Raw genomic sequence first — 19,857 nt, 5'->3', positions numbered from 1 at the left:
GTGTGGCCGCGTTTGTCTCCTGTAGATATCTAGAGGGCACATGCTTGGGTAATATTTCCCCAGAGAAAGCTCAACTTTTGTCATTTCTCTGGCCAGGGGAGCTGACCACACTCACAGCCCTGGACCGAGAAAGGAAGGATGTGTTCAACCTTGTTGCCAAGGCGACGGATGGAGGTGGCCGATCGTGCCAGGCAGACGTCACCCTCCATGTGGAGGATGTGAATGACAATGCCCCACGGTTCTTCCCCAGCCACTGTACTGTGGCTGTCTTTGACAACACCACAGTGAAGACCCCTGTGGCTGTAGTATTTGCCCGGGATCCCGACCAAGGTGAGTCTGAGAAGGATTGAGGCCATTTCCAATGATCTCCTGGGTCCCCTTTGTGTCTCTCTAGGACTGGTAAGGGCTGTGCCTCCTTGTTGAGTCTGTGGACACTTAAAAGTAAAAAGTATTTATCCTCAAACTGCACACCTAAGTGCTATATGACAAATGATTTTAGCAATGTTTTGAAGCAGGAAAAAGGTATTTCAGCCTTATTGTTTCTCCCCTTCCACTTAGACCTGGGGACTTTTCAATACTGTCATTTAACCACAAAGGCATTTTTAAGTACAAACATTTAATCAGAAATATACCAATCAGACTTCTTCAATTCTGATTAATTTGGAAAGGAATTTGGGCACCAACCCCAGTAAACCCATTACATTCCTTGATCAATTTTCTAAACAGTGAAATTGAATCATTTTCAATATTTTACATTTTAACTCTGATGCCACTATTTTCATTGGAGTTAATTCTTTTTCTTTTAAAATTTACAAGGTAAATTGCATTCATTCAAACATATTTGTTCCATATTGTACCAATTATAGCTTCTGCTACCACAGCGTGTTCTATTCTGATTGTATATACGTACGTGTGTGTATACATACATATATATAACTCATTAATATGAGATATATATATATGTATATATAAAAGCTGTCCAATTTTCCTGAGTCAAATTTTATAATGCAGGTAGGGTTAAAAAAAATGCTGTCAGCATCAGAGTAGCCAGGTCAACACAGGAAAATGATGATGATAAAAGTGGGATCAAAACACCCTGCTCTGTTTGACACCAGCAGGGTAAAATTAAGATTTCCTAGAGAAAGTGAGTTTTAGCTTGGCATTGAAGGAGGTGAAATATTCGAGGGATGAAGGGGTTCTAGAGAGGGCAAACAGTCAACAGAAACGCAGGGTAGCTGGACCTGGGAAATGTGTGTGTATGTGTTGTGTGTGTGTGTGTGCATGTGTGTTGGAGGTAACAAGTGGAAGTGGAATAGACTTGCTTGAGATGCAGAATGGGTTTGATAGGAGAGATCAGGAATACATCAGAGCTGGAGTGACCTATAAGCCATCTTATCTACCTCTCCATCTAATGGCTGCAGGGCTCTGTGAGTGCTCCCTTAGCCACTGCTTACACACCTCCAGGGACAGGATGCTCCCTATGTCCTAAGCAGCCCTTTCCTTCTATGGTTCTTCAGGCCATTATCAAGTGGGACATCTGTCAGTCCTGGTCCTGCCCTCTACAATCACACAGATCTCCTAGATGGCTCCTAGAGTGGCTTTATATCAATTTACCATTAATCTTTCCAAAATGGTTATTCCAACCCAAATATTTCAACTAAATAATCCAGGTGTGGCTTGACCAGCATCTCTCTGTCTCTAGAAAAATTATGGTTTCTTCATATAAGTGCCTATATGGGGAAGTTGCATGGCATGTGCATTTAATGGATATAAATTCAACTCTTCTCAGAAGCAACTCCTGTCACCATTCCACCAGAGAAGTGTGTGTTCCACGTGTGTGGGAGATGTGAGACCCTTAGGCTGAGGGCCTGTGTTCATCTCACTGGGGCAGGACCTCACAGCTGAGCCTTAAATGTTGGTGTTTTTCATACACTATGGCCAACTGCTTCATCTGGTACTTAACCAAAGAAAATAACAGAATTGGAGACAAAGCTGGAGAAACACTGTGTGTTTTGATTTACTAAGAACTTCCATGGGTGTTTTCTTAACTTTTTATGTTGATGTAATTATAGACTCCATAGGAAGTTGCAAAAATAGGACTGGTGGGGACTGTGTGCACGCTACATGCAGCTTCCCTAATGGGAGCATCTTACATAGCAGCAGGATAATATCAAAACTGGAAAATTGACATTGGTCCATTGTTGGTAACTAGACTACAGCCTTGTTACTGAGATTTCACCAGTTTCTATATGAACTCATTTGTGTGTGTGTGTGTGTGTGTACACACACACTTAGTTCTATGCAATATTATTCCATTTAGATTCTTGTAACCAACACCACAATCAAGCTACAGAGCTGTTCCATCTCAGTCAAGGAACTCTCTATGGGTGGTTTTATCTGCACTTTTTCATTAATAAACTGATATTAGACCCTAATCCCCACATAATATTTTCCGATAGTTTGATAGATTTGCAGATTAGGTTCCCCCAAAAACCCTTTAGTGAGGCCTTGGGTCTCCCTGCCCCAGTCAAGACCCCTGCTGGAGAGATCCTAACTCCTCACATACCCGAGCCAGCTTGTCAGCCTTCATGGGAGCCCCCTCCTCAGCCCCTCCTGTGGCTGCAGAGTTTGCTGTGGGCAGAGCCAGAGGGGGCGCCAGAGGGGGCGCCCTCAGTGTGACTCACACCCTTGGTCTCCCTGCCAGGTGCCAATGCCCAGGTGGTTTACTCTCTGCCGGATTCAGCCGAAGGCCACTTCTCCATCGACGCCACCACAGGGGTGATCCGCCTGGAAAAGCCGCTGCAGGTCAGGCCCCAGGCACCACTGGAGCTCACGGTCCGTGCCTCTGACCTGGGCACCCCAATATCGCTTTCCACACTGGGCACCGTCACGGTCTCAGTGGTGGGCCTAGAAGACTACCTGCCCGTGTTTCTGAACACCGAGCACAGCGTGCAGGTGCCCGAGGACGCCCCACCTGGCACGGAGGTGCTGCAGCTGGCCACCCTCACTCGCCCGGGCGCAGAGAAGACCGGCTACCGTATGGTCAGCGGGAACGAGCAAGGCCGGTTCCGTCTGGATGCTCGCACAGGTGAGAGCCTGATCCATCGAGCCCCGAAGCATCGCCTACAGGGTTTCTGGGAGCGCTGTGTTCCTCCCCTGTGTGCGTATCTGCCCTGTGCTGCACCTCCCAGAGCAGGCCTCCTCTGGTCGTTTCTCCACTCTCTTCTGCTTCTCCCCGAGTGCCAGGTCCCTCCTTCCGCCCGGGGGGGCCAGCTTTTGTGGGAGCCTCTCTTAAAGGGGACCCTCCCACGTCCCCAGCCAGGTCTCTGTGTCCAGGACCCTCAATGAACTCTCCTTCCACAGTTAGCGGCTTCATGGTCTCAGCTCAGGCCCAGCGCAGGAGGCAGAAAAGCCTTGGCTGCAGAGGCAGGAAGCCCTTGCTGGAATCTGGGGCTTAAGCAACCCTGGACAAGGCTGCCTGCTTCCCTCCTGGATCCCCACATCCGCTCCAAGCATCCTGGCACCCCTTAATTTTCTCTTATTCTCATGAAGACAGAAAGAACTAGGAAACTTTCTCTCTTCTTTCCTACTAGCCACAGAAGAATCTAAGGCTCACAGAAACTCAGCGAAGGGCCTCAGAGACTACCCAGGTCAGCCTGTGTCTCACACAGATTCCTCCCCATGGCTCCCCTGGAATGGTGCTCTCTGCCTCCCCAAACAGCTGCCTTATCATTGAGCAATATTTTTAAAAATTTACTATGGAGATTTTGAACATATTAAAAAAATAGAATAGTACAATGAGCCCCATGTTCCTACCACCCAGCTTCAGTAACCATCAGCAGAGGCCAGCCTGGTTTCCTCTTTACCCTTCGGCCCCCACATCCATCCAATCCCAGACACAGTGTCATTTCATTTGTAAGGACTTCAGTGTGTATCTCTGTATAATAATAAGTCTTTTTCTAAATGAAACCACAATACCTTATCACACCTAAAAGATAACAATTTCTTAATATCACCAGGCCATTTTTCAGATTCTCATCAATGTCTTTTTGAAGTTGGTTTGTTAGTATCCCCAAAACGTCTACATATTGTATTTGGTTGATATGCAAGATTTTAAGTGTCCTTAAATCTCTAACATTTTCTTCTTCCTCTTTATTTCCCCCTGCCCTTTATTTAATGAAACATTTGAGTCATGTGTCTGATAGAATTTTCCATCGTTCAGATTGGTTGGCTCCTTATAGTGTCATATAGCATATCCCTCGGGTCCTTGTATTTCCCAGGAATGACATTTGGATGAAAGGCCTTGATCAGGTTTAGTTGACAGTGCTTGGTCAAGACAGTGATTCACAGATAATGCTATGCTGTTTGTATCATGTCTGGAGGGACATAAGGGCTAACCGGCTTTTTTTTTTCTGGTGTTAAGATAGATGGTAAGTTCAGGTGTTGTCAACCTGATCCATTATATATAAATATATAGTTATAATTTGGGTATATAAGTCCATTATAGACTTCTTCATCAGCCTTTCTTCTAATGGTTTTAGCAGCCTTTGCTGATCATTTCCTAGATAGATATACCTTTTAATTAAGGGCTGTAAAATGGTGATTTTCTAATCCTATTACTCCTCATTATTTTCTGACTGAATTATAAAAAGATGTTCATTGGCAAGTGATGCTGTTGAAAGAAAAATAAAATAAAACAAAAAGCAGAATGTCCACCATTAACTATTTGGTTAGCCAGGAAAGGCAGGATAAATCCTTGTTCTTTTATCTCTTTTTTCTAGTTTTCAGAATAATAACCTATGCCCTAACAATTTGGTGGCAACTTTGAGTATTATGAATCTCATTTTATGACCTAAGGTCTGTCATTTACTAGTTGGGTGAGGTTGGACAAGTCACTTGCCTATTAGAGCATCTAGGTCAATGGACTGACCTAGAAAATGGGAATCATAATTGTTCCTGCCCCCACAGGGTTCTTATAGGTCTCAATGAGATAAATTTAGCATCACACATTTAAATGAGATTTAAATCAAATATTACAGAAGTAAGTGAGAGAAATACAGCTGTTGGAATAATAATAAGGAAAATGAGAGAGATGATGGGGAAGAGAGTCAAGGGGATAGCAAAGGGAGATGGATGGGGAGATGACAGAGGACACTCGCCTTGCCTAACCCTGTTGAGCTGCCTCTCCTAGGGCTGGGCTCAGACCCTCAGTCCTGTGCCTTTGAGGGCCCAACTGCCTCATTCCTCCTGTCACCTCTTGCTTCTTCAGGGATCCTGTATGTCAACGCGAGCCTGGACTTTGAGACAAGCCCCAAGTACTTCCTGTCCATTGAGTGCAGCCGGAAGAGCTCCTCTTCCCTCAGTGACGTGACCACAGTCGTGGTCAACATCACTGATGTCAATGAACACCGGCCCCAATTCCCCCAAGATCCATATAGCACAAGGGTCTTAGAGAATGCCCTTGTGGGTGACGTCATCCTTACGGTAAGGATCTGCCACCTTGCTCTTTGTGGGGACGAACTCTGGGGTGGGTTCTTATCTCACCCCCACACACAGCCATCTATGAGCATGGATCAGTTTATTAAGTTAACACACTGTAGATTTGACTCTGACTTGTCAGAAGTTTATGTGAGATTTGAGTATGGCCAAACCATGCTTGGCCAAACTATCTCTCCTGAGAGAATGTCTCAGAGCCATGTGATAAGATCAGAGATGATGCAATGGGGCATGGGATAGGTGAGGTTTGTTAGGAGAAGAGAGAAAAGAGACAGACCCCAGAGGACTGCCAGAGGCTCCCAAGCCTGGGAAGGGCCTGGCCATAGCGGATGACATGGAATGACAGCTGTCAATGACAGCAGGGACTGAGGGGACATCAAATAATACCTCTTTGCATTTAAATATGCAATAGCTCCCTCATTCAATGGAGTGAAACCCAATTCTGTCCACCCACACTCCCACACTCTTCATCCCACCTTCCAGTCTCTCCCTCCACTCCCTACTATGGTACATCCTATGCTCCAACCACACAGGGATATCTACCTTTCCCCCAAACATCATCTGCACTTCCACACTCTGGGCTCGCAGTATTTCCTCTGCCTGGAATGCCTGCTCCAGCCCCAAAAGCCCTCCTGATCCTTCAGGGCTTCATGAATCCTTTCCTAATATCCCCAGTGTAATGTATCACTGTGTGCTCTGTGCTCTCATAAGGCTAATCATACTTTACCCCAAATTAGAATTACCCATAAAATTAGGCATTAAACTTCCTGCAGGCATATTCATTTTAGCGCATTCCTCACATTCTAGGACAGGGCCTAGCATGCTATTAGCAAAAGTGAATGGTGAGTGAATGAATAAACCATGGCATGCTGAAGTCCACACGAGGATGTAAGTGAAGAGATTACTTCGGCAGGGATGACTGTGATCCCGGCACTGCTAGCCCAAAGGCAGTCATTGGGGCAGGGACATATCCGTTTCCCCCTACACTCCCAGGAGTCAAGATTCCTGTCCCTCCCTTCACAATCCCCGTCCCCCACTGCAGGTATCAGCGACTGATGAAGATGGACCCCTAAATAGTGACATTACCTATAGCCTGGTAGGAGGGAACCAGCTTGGGCACTTCACCATTCACCCCAAGAAGGGGGAGCTACAGGTGGCCAAGGCCCTGGACTGGGAACAGGTGAGTCGTGTGGGAGGGCCGTACCCTGAGCTCATCAGAGCAGAGACACAGTCCCACTGCCGGTCCAGAAGATGAATCGCAGTCAAGACCCCATCCTGAAACTTCCTCAGACCTGCCCAGAATGTCTCTCACTTGTTTTCTCTGTGGGGCCTCTGTGGACTGTGAGGCCAGGGGCAGGAGAGGGCCTGAGTGACCCCATAACCTTCCCTAGAGGAGCTCAGGTGGCTTCTCACAATTGAGCAGGGATCGTTAGATCATTATAAAATAGCCACATTATATGAGCATCTACTGTATGCCAGACACTTTCCTAAATGTTTTATAAGGATTTATGCCATTTGATCCTCAAAATAATTTAAGGAAGTGCATCCTGACATTATCCTCACATAAATTCATTCACTTTCCCAAGGTCTCATTGGTAGCAAATGATTGAGTAGGGAATCACACCTATTTCTGTCTGACTCCAGAACCTAAGCCCTAAAATGCTATGGGTGGGCAGTGGGGGTGGACATAGGAAAGTGTCTCCATCTTATTTTTCTGAAAATATTAGTGATGACTCAGGGGGCAGAAGTGAGGGACAACTACCTCATTGCTAACCTGCACTGGGCATTTTGCAACAGGCCTCTAGTTATTCCCTGAAGCTCCGAGCCACAGACAGTGGGCAGCCTCCACTGCATGAGGACACAGACATCGCTATCCAAGTGGCTGATGTCAATGATAACCCACCGAGATTCTTCCAGCTCAACTACAGCACCACTGTCCAGGTAAGCTTGAGCTTCCAAGGCACCCTGAGCCCCTCCTCCCTTCATTTCCCTCCTAGCAGAAGATGCTCCTCAGTGGTATTAGTCCACATGAACAATGGCTGTGACTTTGCCACTGATGTCCCCAAAGGCAACACAGACTGCTGGAGGGCATTATGGAAATAAAAGGAATCAGGCACTGTGTTAGGCACTTTCGTATCCATTACCTCGTTTGAGACTCTTAACAGCCTGAAGTAGGTAGTACCCATTTTACGCATTTAGAAGATTGAGGTATAAAAACATGCCATGCCTAGAATGTGGCAAACTTGGGATTTAACCCCGTTTTTATTGTTGTTGTTTGTTTCCAGAACCCAAGCTATTCCCTACTAATGGTTTGCAAATAGGATTTGGAGAGGGCCTTGGGATTCTATGAGTAATTTTCAGGGTCATAAGTGGTGAGGGAGGTGAGGGAGTGAATAAAAAGGCAGAGTTCTAGGTCCCACTGTGCATTAGCTAGGGCTGTTCCACTTTTACCTGTTTTATGTATTATGGGTATGGGTTAGGATGCTTTGGCTGCAAATAACAAGTTACCTGACTAAAAATATCTTTTCTGAGAATATCGCCGGTCCACATCTGAACAAAAGCAGGATTTTGTAAGAAAGGAACAGAGAATGTCTGTTGGATAGGCAATGATCAGTTTCTGCCCATTAGATGCTGTTTGTAGATAATATTGTGAAGCTAAAAAGTTAGCAACCATTGTGTTACAGTATACTAAATTCCCATGCTATCCAACAAAGTCTAAAATGATACTCAGGGAATCTGGTTTTTCTTAATTAAATTCCTAGTCATCTTTAAGCGTGCTTATCAGATGCATATTGCATGCAGGTCCTCTAAGGAAGAAATCATTTATAAGTGTTCAATTGGCTTTGCAAATCACAACATTCCCTTATGTAACCCAGGTAATAACTAATTTAAATACATGATTCAGCAGTGTGTGATGTTGGGCAAGTCATCTCTCTACAGAATAAAGCGTTTAACCTTTGGTGTCTAAGGATCCTTCCTGCCCCAATGGGCTGTGTTTCTAAGACCCAACACTGCCCTTGGGGAGCTCCTGGTTGAGACAGGACAGTCAACAACTACCTCAAAGGCAGGCAGAATGAATGAGCAGCAGCTTGATGTCCAGGCATCATCTACAAGCAGTCAGAGTACTAAGGACTCATTCCAGATGATGGACCCAGACAGGTGCAAAACGAAGGACTGGGACTCATTCTGCTCTTTGCTTTCCTGTCACTCTTGGTCTCAGGAGAACTCCCCCATTGGCAGCAAAGTCCTGCAGCTGATCCTGAGTGACCCAGACTCTCCAGAGAATGGCCCCCCCTACTCATTTCAAATCACCAAGGGGAACGATGGCTCTGCCTTCCTAGTGACCCCGGATGGATGGCTGGTGACTGCTGAGGGCCTAAGCAGGAGGGCCCAGGAATGGTATCAGCTTCAGATCCAGGTGAGAGCTGTGCTAGGCTTCTCATGGTGACCATGGGGACAGTAAAGATGCTGGCAAAAGCCCCACCAGTGCTTCTATCATTAGGGGAAAAATGTACAAAGCACTTAGGATGCATCAGGCACTGGGCTAGGTGCTTCTCAGGACTAAAGCCTCACAACACTCAGGGCAGGTATGGTTACCACCCTACTTTACAGATGAGGAAACTGAGGAACACAGAGGATTTAAGTGACTGGCTTAAAGTAGTACTGGTAATAAGTGGCAAAGGTGGGTTGCTTCAAACCCAAGCACTCTGACCCCAGAGTCCAAATTCTTAATCCTTGCTCTGTGCCTGGGCAAAACACCCTCTGACTGTAGCTCCTAGAGCTGAGCCAGAACAGCTCTCTGAACCTCAGGAGCTAAAACAACCTACCTCAGAGAACCGGCTTGGGGTTCAAGTCAGATATTGTATGCACATGTGCAGGGGATTCTCGTGGCGCTGTTATGGGTTGCATAGGAATTGCTAAAGAACAGTGGCCAAGATGGTGGTCCGATATCTCTCCCTCACTTTTTTTCCCCAAATCCCTTCCCTAAATCTCAAGTCCAGTGGACCCTACTATTCTGTGAACTTATGGGCTGGGAATGATGTATTCATTCTTTCAGTCAGTCAGTCCATCTCTCAACAAGTATTTACTGAGCATCTATGACATGCGAGGCCCTTTACAAGCTGCTAGGAACATAGCAGAGGGAAAGGAGGGAATGGTTCCTATCTCCAGGGGCTTTCAATTGTAATCATGGAGATAAACAATAGACAGATAAAGAAAGAAGTAACATCCTTAGAAATGATGATAAGGAAGTAAAGTGATGAGAGACTCATAAGACAGGGGGACACACATTCAGAGGGAGGCTGCCCCCAGGAGGTGACATTTGAGCAGAGAGCTGAGCTGCCAACCATGTGAAAAGCGGGCAGGAGAGTCTTCCAGGCAGGAAGAGCAACATGAGTTGGGAAAGAGCCTGAAGTGGCCTGAGGTGCTCAGAACATCATGAGCAGGGGTGGGAATGAGGCTGAGGAGATAGGCTGGGTAGATCATGTGGGCCTTGTGGCTTGGATGACTGTATTATCTGAGGTCCAAACTGTGAGCTTTTGAGAGTGAGAGAAGCACTGACTTAGTCCATTTGGGCTGCTACAACAGAATACCACAGGTTGGGTGACTTAAAAGACAGAAATGTATTTCCCACAGTTCTGGAGGCTGGAAGTCCAAGATCGGGGTGCCAGCATGGCCAGGTTCTGGTGAGCGCCCTCTTCTGGATGGCAGACTGCTGGCTTCTCATTGTATGCTCACATGGCCCTTCTCATAAGGGCCCTAATCCCATATACAAGGGCTCCACCTCCAAATACTGTTACGCTGGGAATTAGATTTTAACATATGAATTTTGAGGGGACACAAACATACAGTCCAAAACAGGCACTAAAAATAATACTTGGTAATAGCTGATTTACAACAGGTAAAAATCAAGACCATCCTTGACAAACCAGGGCAGCCAATCTTCTAAGTATAAGCCTTGGTAACACTTTTAGATTCTAATCTAAGTACAATGAGAGGTGGTTGAAGGGTTTCAGATGGAAAAGGGATCCTTTTTGTGTCTCAGGAAGCTCATTTTTCAAGCTCTATAGAGTGCGTGAGGGAGACAAATGAGAAGTCATCCAAGCTGGAGATAGTGGGACTGAGACCAAGGGGTGATGGAGAAGATGCAGGAAGTGGACAGATCTGGGACAGATTTTGTATGTAAATTGATAGGAGTTGGTGGAGTGGATGTGGGGATAGAAAGAAAAGAGAAGATTCAGGGATGATTTCTAAATTGCTGGCTCCTGTGAAGACTTGGGTGGTAGTGCATTTATGAGACTGGAAAGGCCCAGACGGGAAGGCAGGACAGGTTTATGGGCTAAACCGAAGCTCCGTTTTGCACATTATTTCCCAGTTGTTTGTGAGACGTCCAAGTGGAGGTGTCCAATGAGTAGCTAGGAATTGGAGTTGGCAGCTCAGAGGATAGGTAGATGGCCCTTAAAGTCAAGAGCATGGATGTGATTGCCTAGGGAGAGACGACAGAGAACGGCTTCCTGACCTCTGTTTTCTCAGACCCAGGCACATGCCCTACCTAGACAGGAGCTTGATAACGACTGGCATCATCACCATCAATTGCATTTGTCCCATATTTCCACTTCCATGCACTGGGAGGCACCAGAGGCCAGCCAAGAAAAACACAGGCTATGGACACAGATAGGCATTTAGATTCTGCTCAGGCCTTACCTGCTGTGTGACCTTGGGCAAGTTACTTCACCTCTTTGAGCCTCGGTTATATTTTTTGTAGGATGGGTAACTTGATAGTACCTATCTCATAAGAAAGATAAACTATGATAATGACTAGCACATGGTTTGTACTCAGTTAATGTTAGCTATGTATTATACATAATCAGTAGTAGTAGTATTGTAACTAATGTTAGCTATACATTATAATTAGTAGTAGTTAATTGTTGTTGTTGCTATTGATATCTCTTCAGTGTTTGCATGACTTCCAGCAGTAGGTGTAATCTTACAACTTTCTTGTACATTGAAAGTGTTGGAGTGCAGGTGAACAAGATATCACTACAGGGAAAATTGTGGAGACCCTTGTTGACAGCTGAGGAAGTGATAACATTATTGAGGAGAGGAAGGCAAGCTTGTCCTTTCTAAGTCAGGCAGGAAGTTGCAGGGATGTGTGGTGAAACATGAAAGGAAAATGCATTTATGATTTACATTATTTTCCCTACTTAAGTGTGGTCCTGTCACCCTCACAGCTTTTCACAGTTCTGACATAAACTGCAACCCTGCATGCGCCAGCCCAGCAGTGAGGCCAGGCCTGCTTCCCTGACCACTTGCTCCAGCAGCAGTGGCCCCGACTGTGCTGTTGAACATACTGCCTGCATTCCTACCCCAGGACCTTACACTTGCTGTTCCCTCTGTGTGTCACCTCTTCTTCTCATTCCTCAGGACTCAAATGTCACTCCACAGAGACTCCTTCCCTTCTACCTGATCCAAGTTAGGTCTCTGTTTATTTCCTTCACAGTACTTTATCCAAGTTATTTGGTAACTTATTTATTATCTCTTTTCTCCTGGCCACAGCAGGAGACTTTGTTGACTGACTAGAAGAACAAATCCCGACTCGCACTCCAATCGCATAGCAAAAGGGTATCCCAAGGAGAATTTTCTTAGGCTGAGAAGGGTGCATGGTGCATCAGAATCGCTGAGACATCTGACAGCGCAATTGAGGACAGGGACAGAATGAGAAAGTTCATGAGGAAGTTAGCCCAAGTCTATGGCTGGAGAGATTTAGGAAGAGGCTCAGAGAGATGTCAGACGAGGAAACTGCATTGTTTTACTGCATGGTATAGGATGTAACTCCCTCCTTCAATCTCTACAAAACCTTCAGAAAATCTTTATTACATGTCAGTGTTTTTGGAGTTAGATTTTTTTTTTTTTTTCTAAATGTGACAACGCACTGAGCCAGCCCTCAAGTTGGGTGTGGGGCAGAGAAACGTAGCTCCACAGGGAGGCCCAGCCTCAGTCAGGCCCGAAAGCACTGCCGTTCTGTTGGGTGACAGTAGTGTTTGTTTTGCCCACAGGCGTCAGACAGTGGCATCCCTCCCCTCTCGTCTTCGACGTCTGTCCGTGTCCATGTCACAGAGCAGAGCCACTACGCACCCTCTGCTCTCCCACTGGAGATCTTCATCACTGTCGGGGAGGAGGAGTTCCAGGGTGGCATGGTGGGTAAGATCCATGCCACAGACCGAGACCCCCAAGACATGCTGACCTATAGCCTGGCAGAAGAGGAGACCCTGGGCAGGCACTTCTCAGTGGGTGCGCCCGATGGCAAGATTATCGCCGCCCAGGGCCTGCCTCGTGGCCGCTACTCGTTCAATGTCACAGTCAGCGATGGGACCTTCACCACGACTGCTGGGGTCCACGTGCACGTGTGGCATGCGGGGCGGGAGGCTCTGCAGCAGGCCATGTGGATGGGCTTCTACCAGCTCACCCCCGAGGAGCTGGTGAGTGACCACTGGCGGAACCTGCAGAGGTTCCTCAGCCATAAGCTGGACATCAAACGGGCTAACATTCACTTGGCCAGCCTTCAGCCTGCAGAGGCCGTGGATGGGGTGGACGTGCTCCTGGTCTTTGAGGGGCATTCTGGAACCTTCTACGAGTTCCAGGAGCTGGCATCCATCATCACTCACTCAGCCAAGGAGATGGAGCATTCAGTGGGGGTTCAGATGCGGTCAGCTATGCCCGTGGTGCCCTGCCAGGGGCCAACCTGCCAGAGTCAAATCTGCCATAACACAGTGCATCTGGACCCCAAGGTTGGGCCAACATATAGCACCGCCAGGCTTAGCATCCTGACCCCACGGCACCACCTGCACAGGAGCTGCTCCTGCAATGGTAAGTACCGCGTCTTCCCTAGGGACAAGCAGCACTGCTGGGCTCAGCCCGCCTGACTCCAAGCATGGAGATTCCACTGAGGCTCTGTGGGAGAGTTCAGGGAAGTTTTAATAAGCCCAAAGGCCACTGATCACCATAAGACAGTTAGTGGCCTCACAAAATCTAGTTATGGAATAATACCCAATTCTCAGCTCCCTTTCAAGATTTAGAAAATAACAGTAAGACTACAATATGCAGTTTAACATCATGGCTAAGAGCATAGGCTGTGGCTTCAGTCCTCATGGGTTAAAATCCCAGCTCTACCACTTACTAACCAGGGGACTTTAGGAAAATTAACCTCTCTGTGACTTTGAGCTGGGCTGCTATAGGAATTATATCAGTTCTATGTATCAAGTGCTTACTTAGAACAGTGCCTGACATATAGAAAGTGCTCAATACATGTGAGTTACTAATACTACTACTATTATTACCATAGTCTGGTGGTTGTAAGCTCAAGGCAGCTCAGACAGCTCAGGTTCAAACCCTAGCTCCATCAGTCACTAGCTGTGTAACCTTGGGTGTGTTGTTAAAACCCTCTGAGCTTTTTAGTTTCCCATCTATAAAGTAGTGAAAATAAATACATCTGCCTCCTGGAGTTGGGTTGGGGTAGGGGGCTGAAGTTACCTAATAGTTATAAAAGCACTTAACCTGTGGCTGGCCCATAATAAGCCCCAGATCAATGGTGACTATCATTCCCGTGGTAGCAGTTGTTGCTCTAAGGAGCCTGCTGTACGTCACGCTCTGTGTAGATGTCACCTAAACTAATTGGCACCACAGCCCTACCAGGCAGGGTCGTTAGCCCCATCTGCAGTTGAAACTGAGATATGAGATTTCGTTTGCCTGAAACTGTACAACTTCCAGTGAAGGCCTGGTTATTCAAATATCTGTGTGTCCCACTCTAAAGCCTAAACTCTTCACTAAGCTCTTCAGGGACTCCAAGACTCACCCAGCACCCCTGGCATTAAGACCAAGGGAGCAGCTCAGGAGTCTTGGCTAAAGGAAAGTGACATGACTTTCAGCTCACCAGCGCTCCTGCCTGGCCTGGCCTGGCCTGCCCCTTATGGGTCCAGCCACCTGGCATTAGGGATATAATTTCTCAGAAGATTTGTGGACTTTGTCCAGGGACCACTCAATTTAGGCTGGGTTGGCTTCTCTCTGTCAGTGAAAGGATTTCCTTCTTCTTGTCCCAGGGCCTGCTGCAGGGAAAGCCAAGAAGGCTGAAGGGTCTGTCTCAGCCACCTGGCATCAGACAGCAGGGGTTCTAAAATTCAAGATTTTGCAAAGTCTTCTGGAGAGCGTGATTTTAAAGAGACATGCTCCTGGGTGTCACCTCCAGAGGTTTTTATTTAGAAGGTTCTGAGTGAGTCCTAGAATTGGCATTTAATTCTGAAGCAGCAGGTGCAAGGGCTTAAGTTGAAGAAATACTAGATAAACTCAAGGATCACCAGAATCAGTTGAAAAGAGGTTTTTTTTTATTTTTTAACATTTTAGTGAAATACAAAACATACAGGAAACCAATTCATGTATCATAAGTACACACCTCAAATAATTTTTATAAAGCAAATATATCTGTGTAGCCAGCACCCAGATCAAGGAAAGAATATGACCACCATCTCAGAAGCCTCCCTTGGGCCCCCTTCCAGTTACACCCATGATGGTAAGATTTTTAAAATACATATTTCCACATGCCACCCAGAACTACTGAATCAGACTCTCTGAGAGGAGAACTTAGGATTCTGTGTCATAAAGATTCTCCAGCTGATCCTGATATCCAGCTAGGGGTGGGAATTTCTGATCTAGATCGTCTTCAATATCCCATCCAGTAAGTACCTACTACAATGGAATTGCAAGTGTCAGGGAATTTCGGACTTCTTTGGATTTTAGTTTTTGTTTTTGAGATGAAGTCTCGCTGTGTCATTCAGGCTGGAGTGCAGTGATGTGATCTCGGCTCACTGCAACTTCCGCCTCCTGGGTTCAAGCAAGTCTCCTGCCTCAGCCTCCTGAGTAGCTGGGATTACAGGCGAGTGCCACCATGCCTGGGTAATTTTTGTATTTTTAGTAGAGACGGGGTTTCACCATGTTGACCAGGCTGGTCTTGAACTCCTGACCTCAGGTGATCCCCCATCTTGGCCTTCCAAAGTTCTGGGATTACAGGTGTGAGCCACTGCGTCCAGCCGGAATCTGTGGATGTTATAATCCCTTGTGCCTCATCTTTTCTGGTTCTTCCTTCTCCTTTTTTTGGCTTTTGTTCTCTCTCTTCAACAATTCCTCTTTGCTAGGTATCTAGAGGCTGGACCGCTCATCCTCTCCCCTGACAACTGACAAGCTTATTTACACTGAGGTTTTGGGAATTTAATAGCTGGACTCACTTCTGGGGAGGGTGGATTTTTAAAAAATCTGAGGAAGGCAGTGCTTCCCAAAGGGAGTTCAACAGAATGCTATTCCCAAGAGTGGTCCACATAAGAGTGTCCCACAGTCAAAGAAGCTTAAGAAACTCAAGTTTACTCCATACTATGCAACTGTGTGTTAGCCATTGCTAAGGCAGGATGGAGGATGCCAGACTTTACAAAACTTTTGGCCATACAGTCTATCACTGCCCCCCTCTCTTTATCAAAGAGTGGCTCTTGACCTCCTAAATGATTAACTCCTGCTGATACAAGGAAATATCCTTAGGCAAAAACCTTTGTGGGTCCAAAATCACACCCACATGCAAAATCTACATTCCCAATGTAGATTCCCAATGCCAGAAATAACATGGAAACTATGTAGAATAAAAATTTTGATTTTCACACACTTGATTCATTACATTTCTGGCCTGATTTTTACTTTCTTTTTAAAATTACTATTATTATTATTATTATTAGAGACACGGTCTCTCTCTGTCACCCAGGCTGGAATACAGGGGCAAGATCATGGCTCACTACAGCCTTGACTTCCTGGGCTCAAGTGATACTCCTGCCTCAGCTGAGAGGATGTAATTCCAAGTAATTGGAGTTACAGGCATGTGGCACCATGCCTGGCTATTTTTATTTTTATTTTATTTTTTAGAGATGAGGTCTTGCTCCGTTGCCCAGGCTGGTCTCGAACTTCTGGGTTCTGGTGATCCTTCCGCCGCAGCCTCCCAAAGTGCTGGGATTATAGGCATGAGCCACCACACCTGGATGACTTTTGCTTTCTCAATGGTTTAAGTTCATACTTCTTGACCCAGGCTAGGACCTAAGGCAGGGGTCCCTGCAGCCAACAAAAGGTAGGGTGAAGGCTCCTGTCTGGCTCTGTGTGTGAGACTGGAAAGGTACGGCACGCCCCACACCCAGCCTAGTTTCTTCGTATAAAATATGAGCAATGATTCTGTCTGCCACCCAACGATTAAATAAGACAAAGTCAGTCCAAGGGCACAGTGGGGACCACTTCAAGTAGAGGTGACAGCTTTGGTTGCTTTCTCAGGTACTGCTGCAAGGTTCAGTGGTCAGAGCTACGTGCGGTACAGGGCCCCAGCGGCTCGGAACTGGCACATCCGTTTCTATCTGAAAACACTCCAGCCACAGGCCATTCTCCTATTCACCAATGAAACAGCATCCATCTCCCTGAAGGTAAGGCACTGCCAGCCTGAGAGATTTCACGTGGGTGTGCCAGGCTGAGGAGGTGGAGGCGCAACATGAGGAATGTCAGGAAGCCCATTTCTGCCAAAGAAATCCCTGCACAGTTTTCAGGGATTCTGGGTGTGACTGTTGGGCCACATGACTGTCCTGTCCTGGATGGTCACAGCCACCCAACCGGGAGATATACGTCCAAGGACAACCATGATGGGGCTGCTTACTCTGGGAGGTAAGATAGAAATGGAGATGGACGAGGTCACCTAGCCCTGGTGACGTTACCATTTTTGCTAATAGGCCAGTGTTTCCCACGGAGGGGGGAATTGCCTACCACTGGGGGTGTTCAAGATGATAAACCCAGCATGAAGTCACATGGAATCACATGGAAGAAAAATAAATTTCCTTTGTAATAATCATTCAGTTATTTGGATTATGTCACGTAGAAGGTCACAGTCTGCCTGTCTGATTTTAACACCTCTATCACATGTGCCAATCTACCATTTCTTTTTCTTTTTTTTTTTTTTTTGAGACAGAGTCTCTCTCTGTCGCCCAGACTGGAGTGCAGTGGTGTGATTTCGGATCACTGCAACTTCCACCTCCAAGGTTCAAGCGATTCTCCTGCCTCAGCTTCCCAAGTAGAGGATTACAGGCACATGCCACCATGCCTGGCTGTTTTTTGTATTTTTTTAGTAGAGATGGGGTTTTGCCATGTTGGCCAGGCTGATCTCGAACTCCTGACCTCAGGTAATCCTCCTCCTCGGCATCCCAAAGTGCTAGGATTACAGGCATGAACCAATGAACCACTGTGCTCGGCCCCAACCTACCATTTCAGAGAAAGCCAACTTTGGCCACTAGATTTTAATTCATTCAATACAGATTTATTGAGCGTCTACTATGTGACAGGAACTGTTCTAGGTGCTTGGGTCTCATCAGTGAAAAAGACAGAAATCCCTTTTAAAGCTTTCATTCTATGGGGGAGAGACTGACAATAAACATAAACATAATAATAGCTCAGAAAATTATAGAATTCATTCAAATTTGATAAGTATTATGAGCAAAAAGGAAAAACTGGAGGGGCATCAGGGGTGAGGAGAGTTGCAATTTTTATTTATTTATTTATTTATTTATTTATTTATTTATTTATTGAGACAGAGTTTCACGCTGTCGCCCAGGCTGGAGGGCAGTGGCATGATCTCGGCTCACTGCAACCTCTGCCTCCTGGGTTCAGGTGCTTCTGGTGTCTCAGTCTCCGGAGTAGCTGGGATTACTACTAGTAGGTGTGCGCAACCACGTTCACTAGTTTTTTTCTTTTGTATCTTTAGCAGAGACGAGGTTTCACTACATTGGCCAGGCTAGTCTCCAACTCCTGGCCTCAAGGGATCCACCCACCTTGGCCTCCCAAAGTGCTGGGATTACAGGAATGAAACACCACGCCCAGCCAGAGTTACAATTTTACAATTTTAAATAAGGTGGCCAGGGAAGCTTTCATTGAGATGATAATTGAGCAATAATTTGGAGAGGATGGGAAAGTTAGCTCTATGGACATCTGGAAGGAACAACATTCTAGGTAGAGGGAATAGCAATGCAAAAGCCTTTTGGCAAGAGAATGCTTAGCATGTTTAAGCAATGGCTTGGAGTTCTACCTGGCTCCAGTGAAGTGAGTAAAGGGAACAGTAGGAAGAGGAGTTGGTCAGAGACATAATGGGAGGGGGCACATCTATAAAGGTCTTGTAGGACATTGTAAGTACTTTGGCTTTTATTCTGAGCACAATGGAGGCATTAGAAGGTTTTGAGTAGATAATTGCAATGATCTATTTTAAAAGCGTCATCAAGGCTTCTTTGTTGAGAATCAGCTTTAGAGAAACAAAGATAGGAGCAGAGAGACCCAGTTGGGAGGCCATTGAAATAATTTGGGTAAGACAGGATGGTGGTTTAGACCAGGGCGATGACAAAGGAACTAGAAAGAAGATAGATTCTGCAAAGATTTTGAAGGCAAAGTTAATAGGATTTCCCAGTGAATTGAATGAAGGGTGGGAGAGAAGGCAAGTGGTGAGATTTTGGCCTGGGCAACTGGAAGAATGGAGTTTGTGCCAGCAGGTGTGGCAAAGGGCATGGGTGGATACAAGGTTTCAGGAGGGGAGATCAGGGTGCAATTTTGGATGTGTAAGTTTCAGACGCCCATTAGACCTCCATGTGGATCTAGAAAGACAAGCCTGATGTTGTGAGGGGTCTATGCTGGAGATGGAGATCTGGGAGTCTTCAGCACATACATGGTACTGAAAGCCATGAGATGGGAGGAGATCACCACGTAGTGTAGATTGAAGAGAGAGTAGGCCAAGGATTACTCCTTGAGACCCTCCAACATTAGCAGCTCTGGGGGAAGAGGAGATTCAACAAAGGAGACTGAACATGAGTAACTGGTGATGCTGGAGGAAAACCCAGGGAATATTGTACGCAGGATGCCAAGTGAAGAATATGTATCAAGAAGGAAGGAGTGATCTGCTGGGTGATCTGCTGCTGAGAGGCCAGTAAGATGGGAAGTGATTTGGCAACACAGAGATCATTGAATCCCCTGACACCAATGGTTTCCGTGTATGGTGGGTTGGGGTGAAATTTTGCTGAAAAGGGAGAGCAAAGAAGGAAAATATCTGGCTGGAAAACTGAGGTGAAGACAATCTTTTTTAAAAAAATAAAGATTATCATCTGTAAAGAAGGTGTATTTTTGACAGTAAAGATTACAGCAATAACAGCATGTTTGTATGCTGTGGAATGATTCAGTGGTGAATGAATAAAGATGTAGGAAAGAGGAAGGAGAATCCGTAGAGCCTTGAGGAGGTGAGGAGGTGGAATCTAGTGCATAAAT

The 19,857-nt window shown here is 46.1% G+C and overlaps 2 protein-coding genes across 3 annotated transcripts in view; one reads left to right on the top strand and one right to left on the bottom strand.

Moving 5' to 3' along the window:
- Positions 1-19,857, bottom strand: part of SLC36A1 (solute carrier family 36 member 1) — a 97,214-nt gene that overhangs the window by 6,131 nt on the left and 71,226 nt on the right. The gene's annotated exons all lie outside the window — the stretch shown is intronic.
- FAT2 (FAT atypical cadherin 2) overlaps positions 1-19,857 on the top strand; it is an 87,841-nt gene that overhangs the window by 57,286 nt on the left and 10,698 nt on the right. For both annotated transcript variants that reach the window (XM_005558312.4, XM_073994621.1), the window contains 8 exons: positions 97-330; positions 2,705-3,088; positions 5,270-5,484; positions 6,539-6,676; positions 7,294-7,437; positions 8,717-8,914; positions 12,552-13,362; positions 16,846-16,991. In XM_005558312.4, the coding sequence (XP_005558369.3) occupies positions 97-330; positions 2,705-3,088; positions 5,270-5,484; positions 6,539-6,676; positions 7,294-7,437; positions 8,717-8,914; positions 12,552-13,362; positions 16,846-16,991 (2,270 nt within the window). The remainder of the gene's footprint in view (positions 1-96; positions 331-2,704; positions 3,089-5,269; positions 5,485-6,538; positions 6,677-7,293; positions 7,438-8,716; positions 8,915-12,551; positions 13,363-16,845; positions 16,992-19,857) is intronic.

The sequence above is a fragment of the Macaca fascicularis genome, chromosome 6, assembly GCF_037993035.2.
Source record: "Macaca fascicularis isolate 582-1 chromosome 6, T2T-MFA8v1.1".
Taxonomy (NCBI): Eukaryota; Metazoa; Chordata; class Mammalia; order Primates; family Cercopithecidae; genus Macaca; species Macaca fascicularis.
This window is presented reverse-complemented; position numbering and strand designations above follow the sequence as displayed.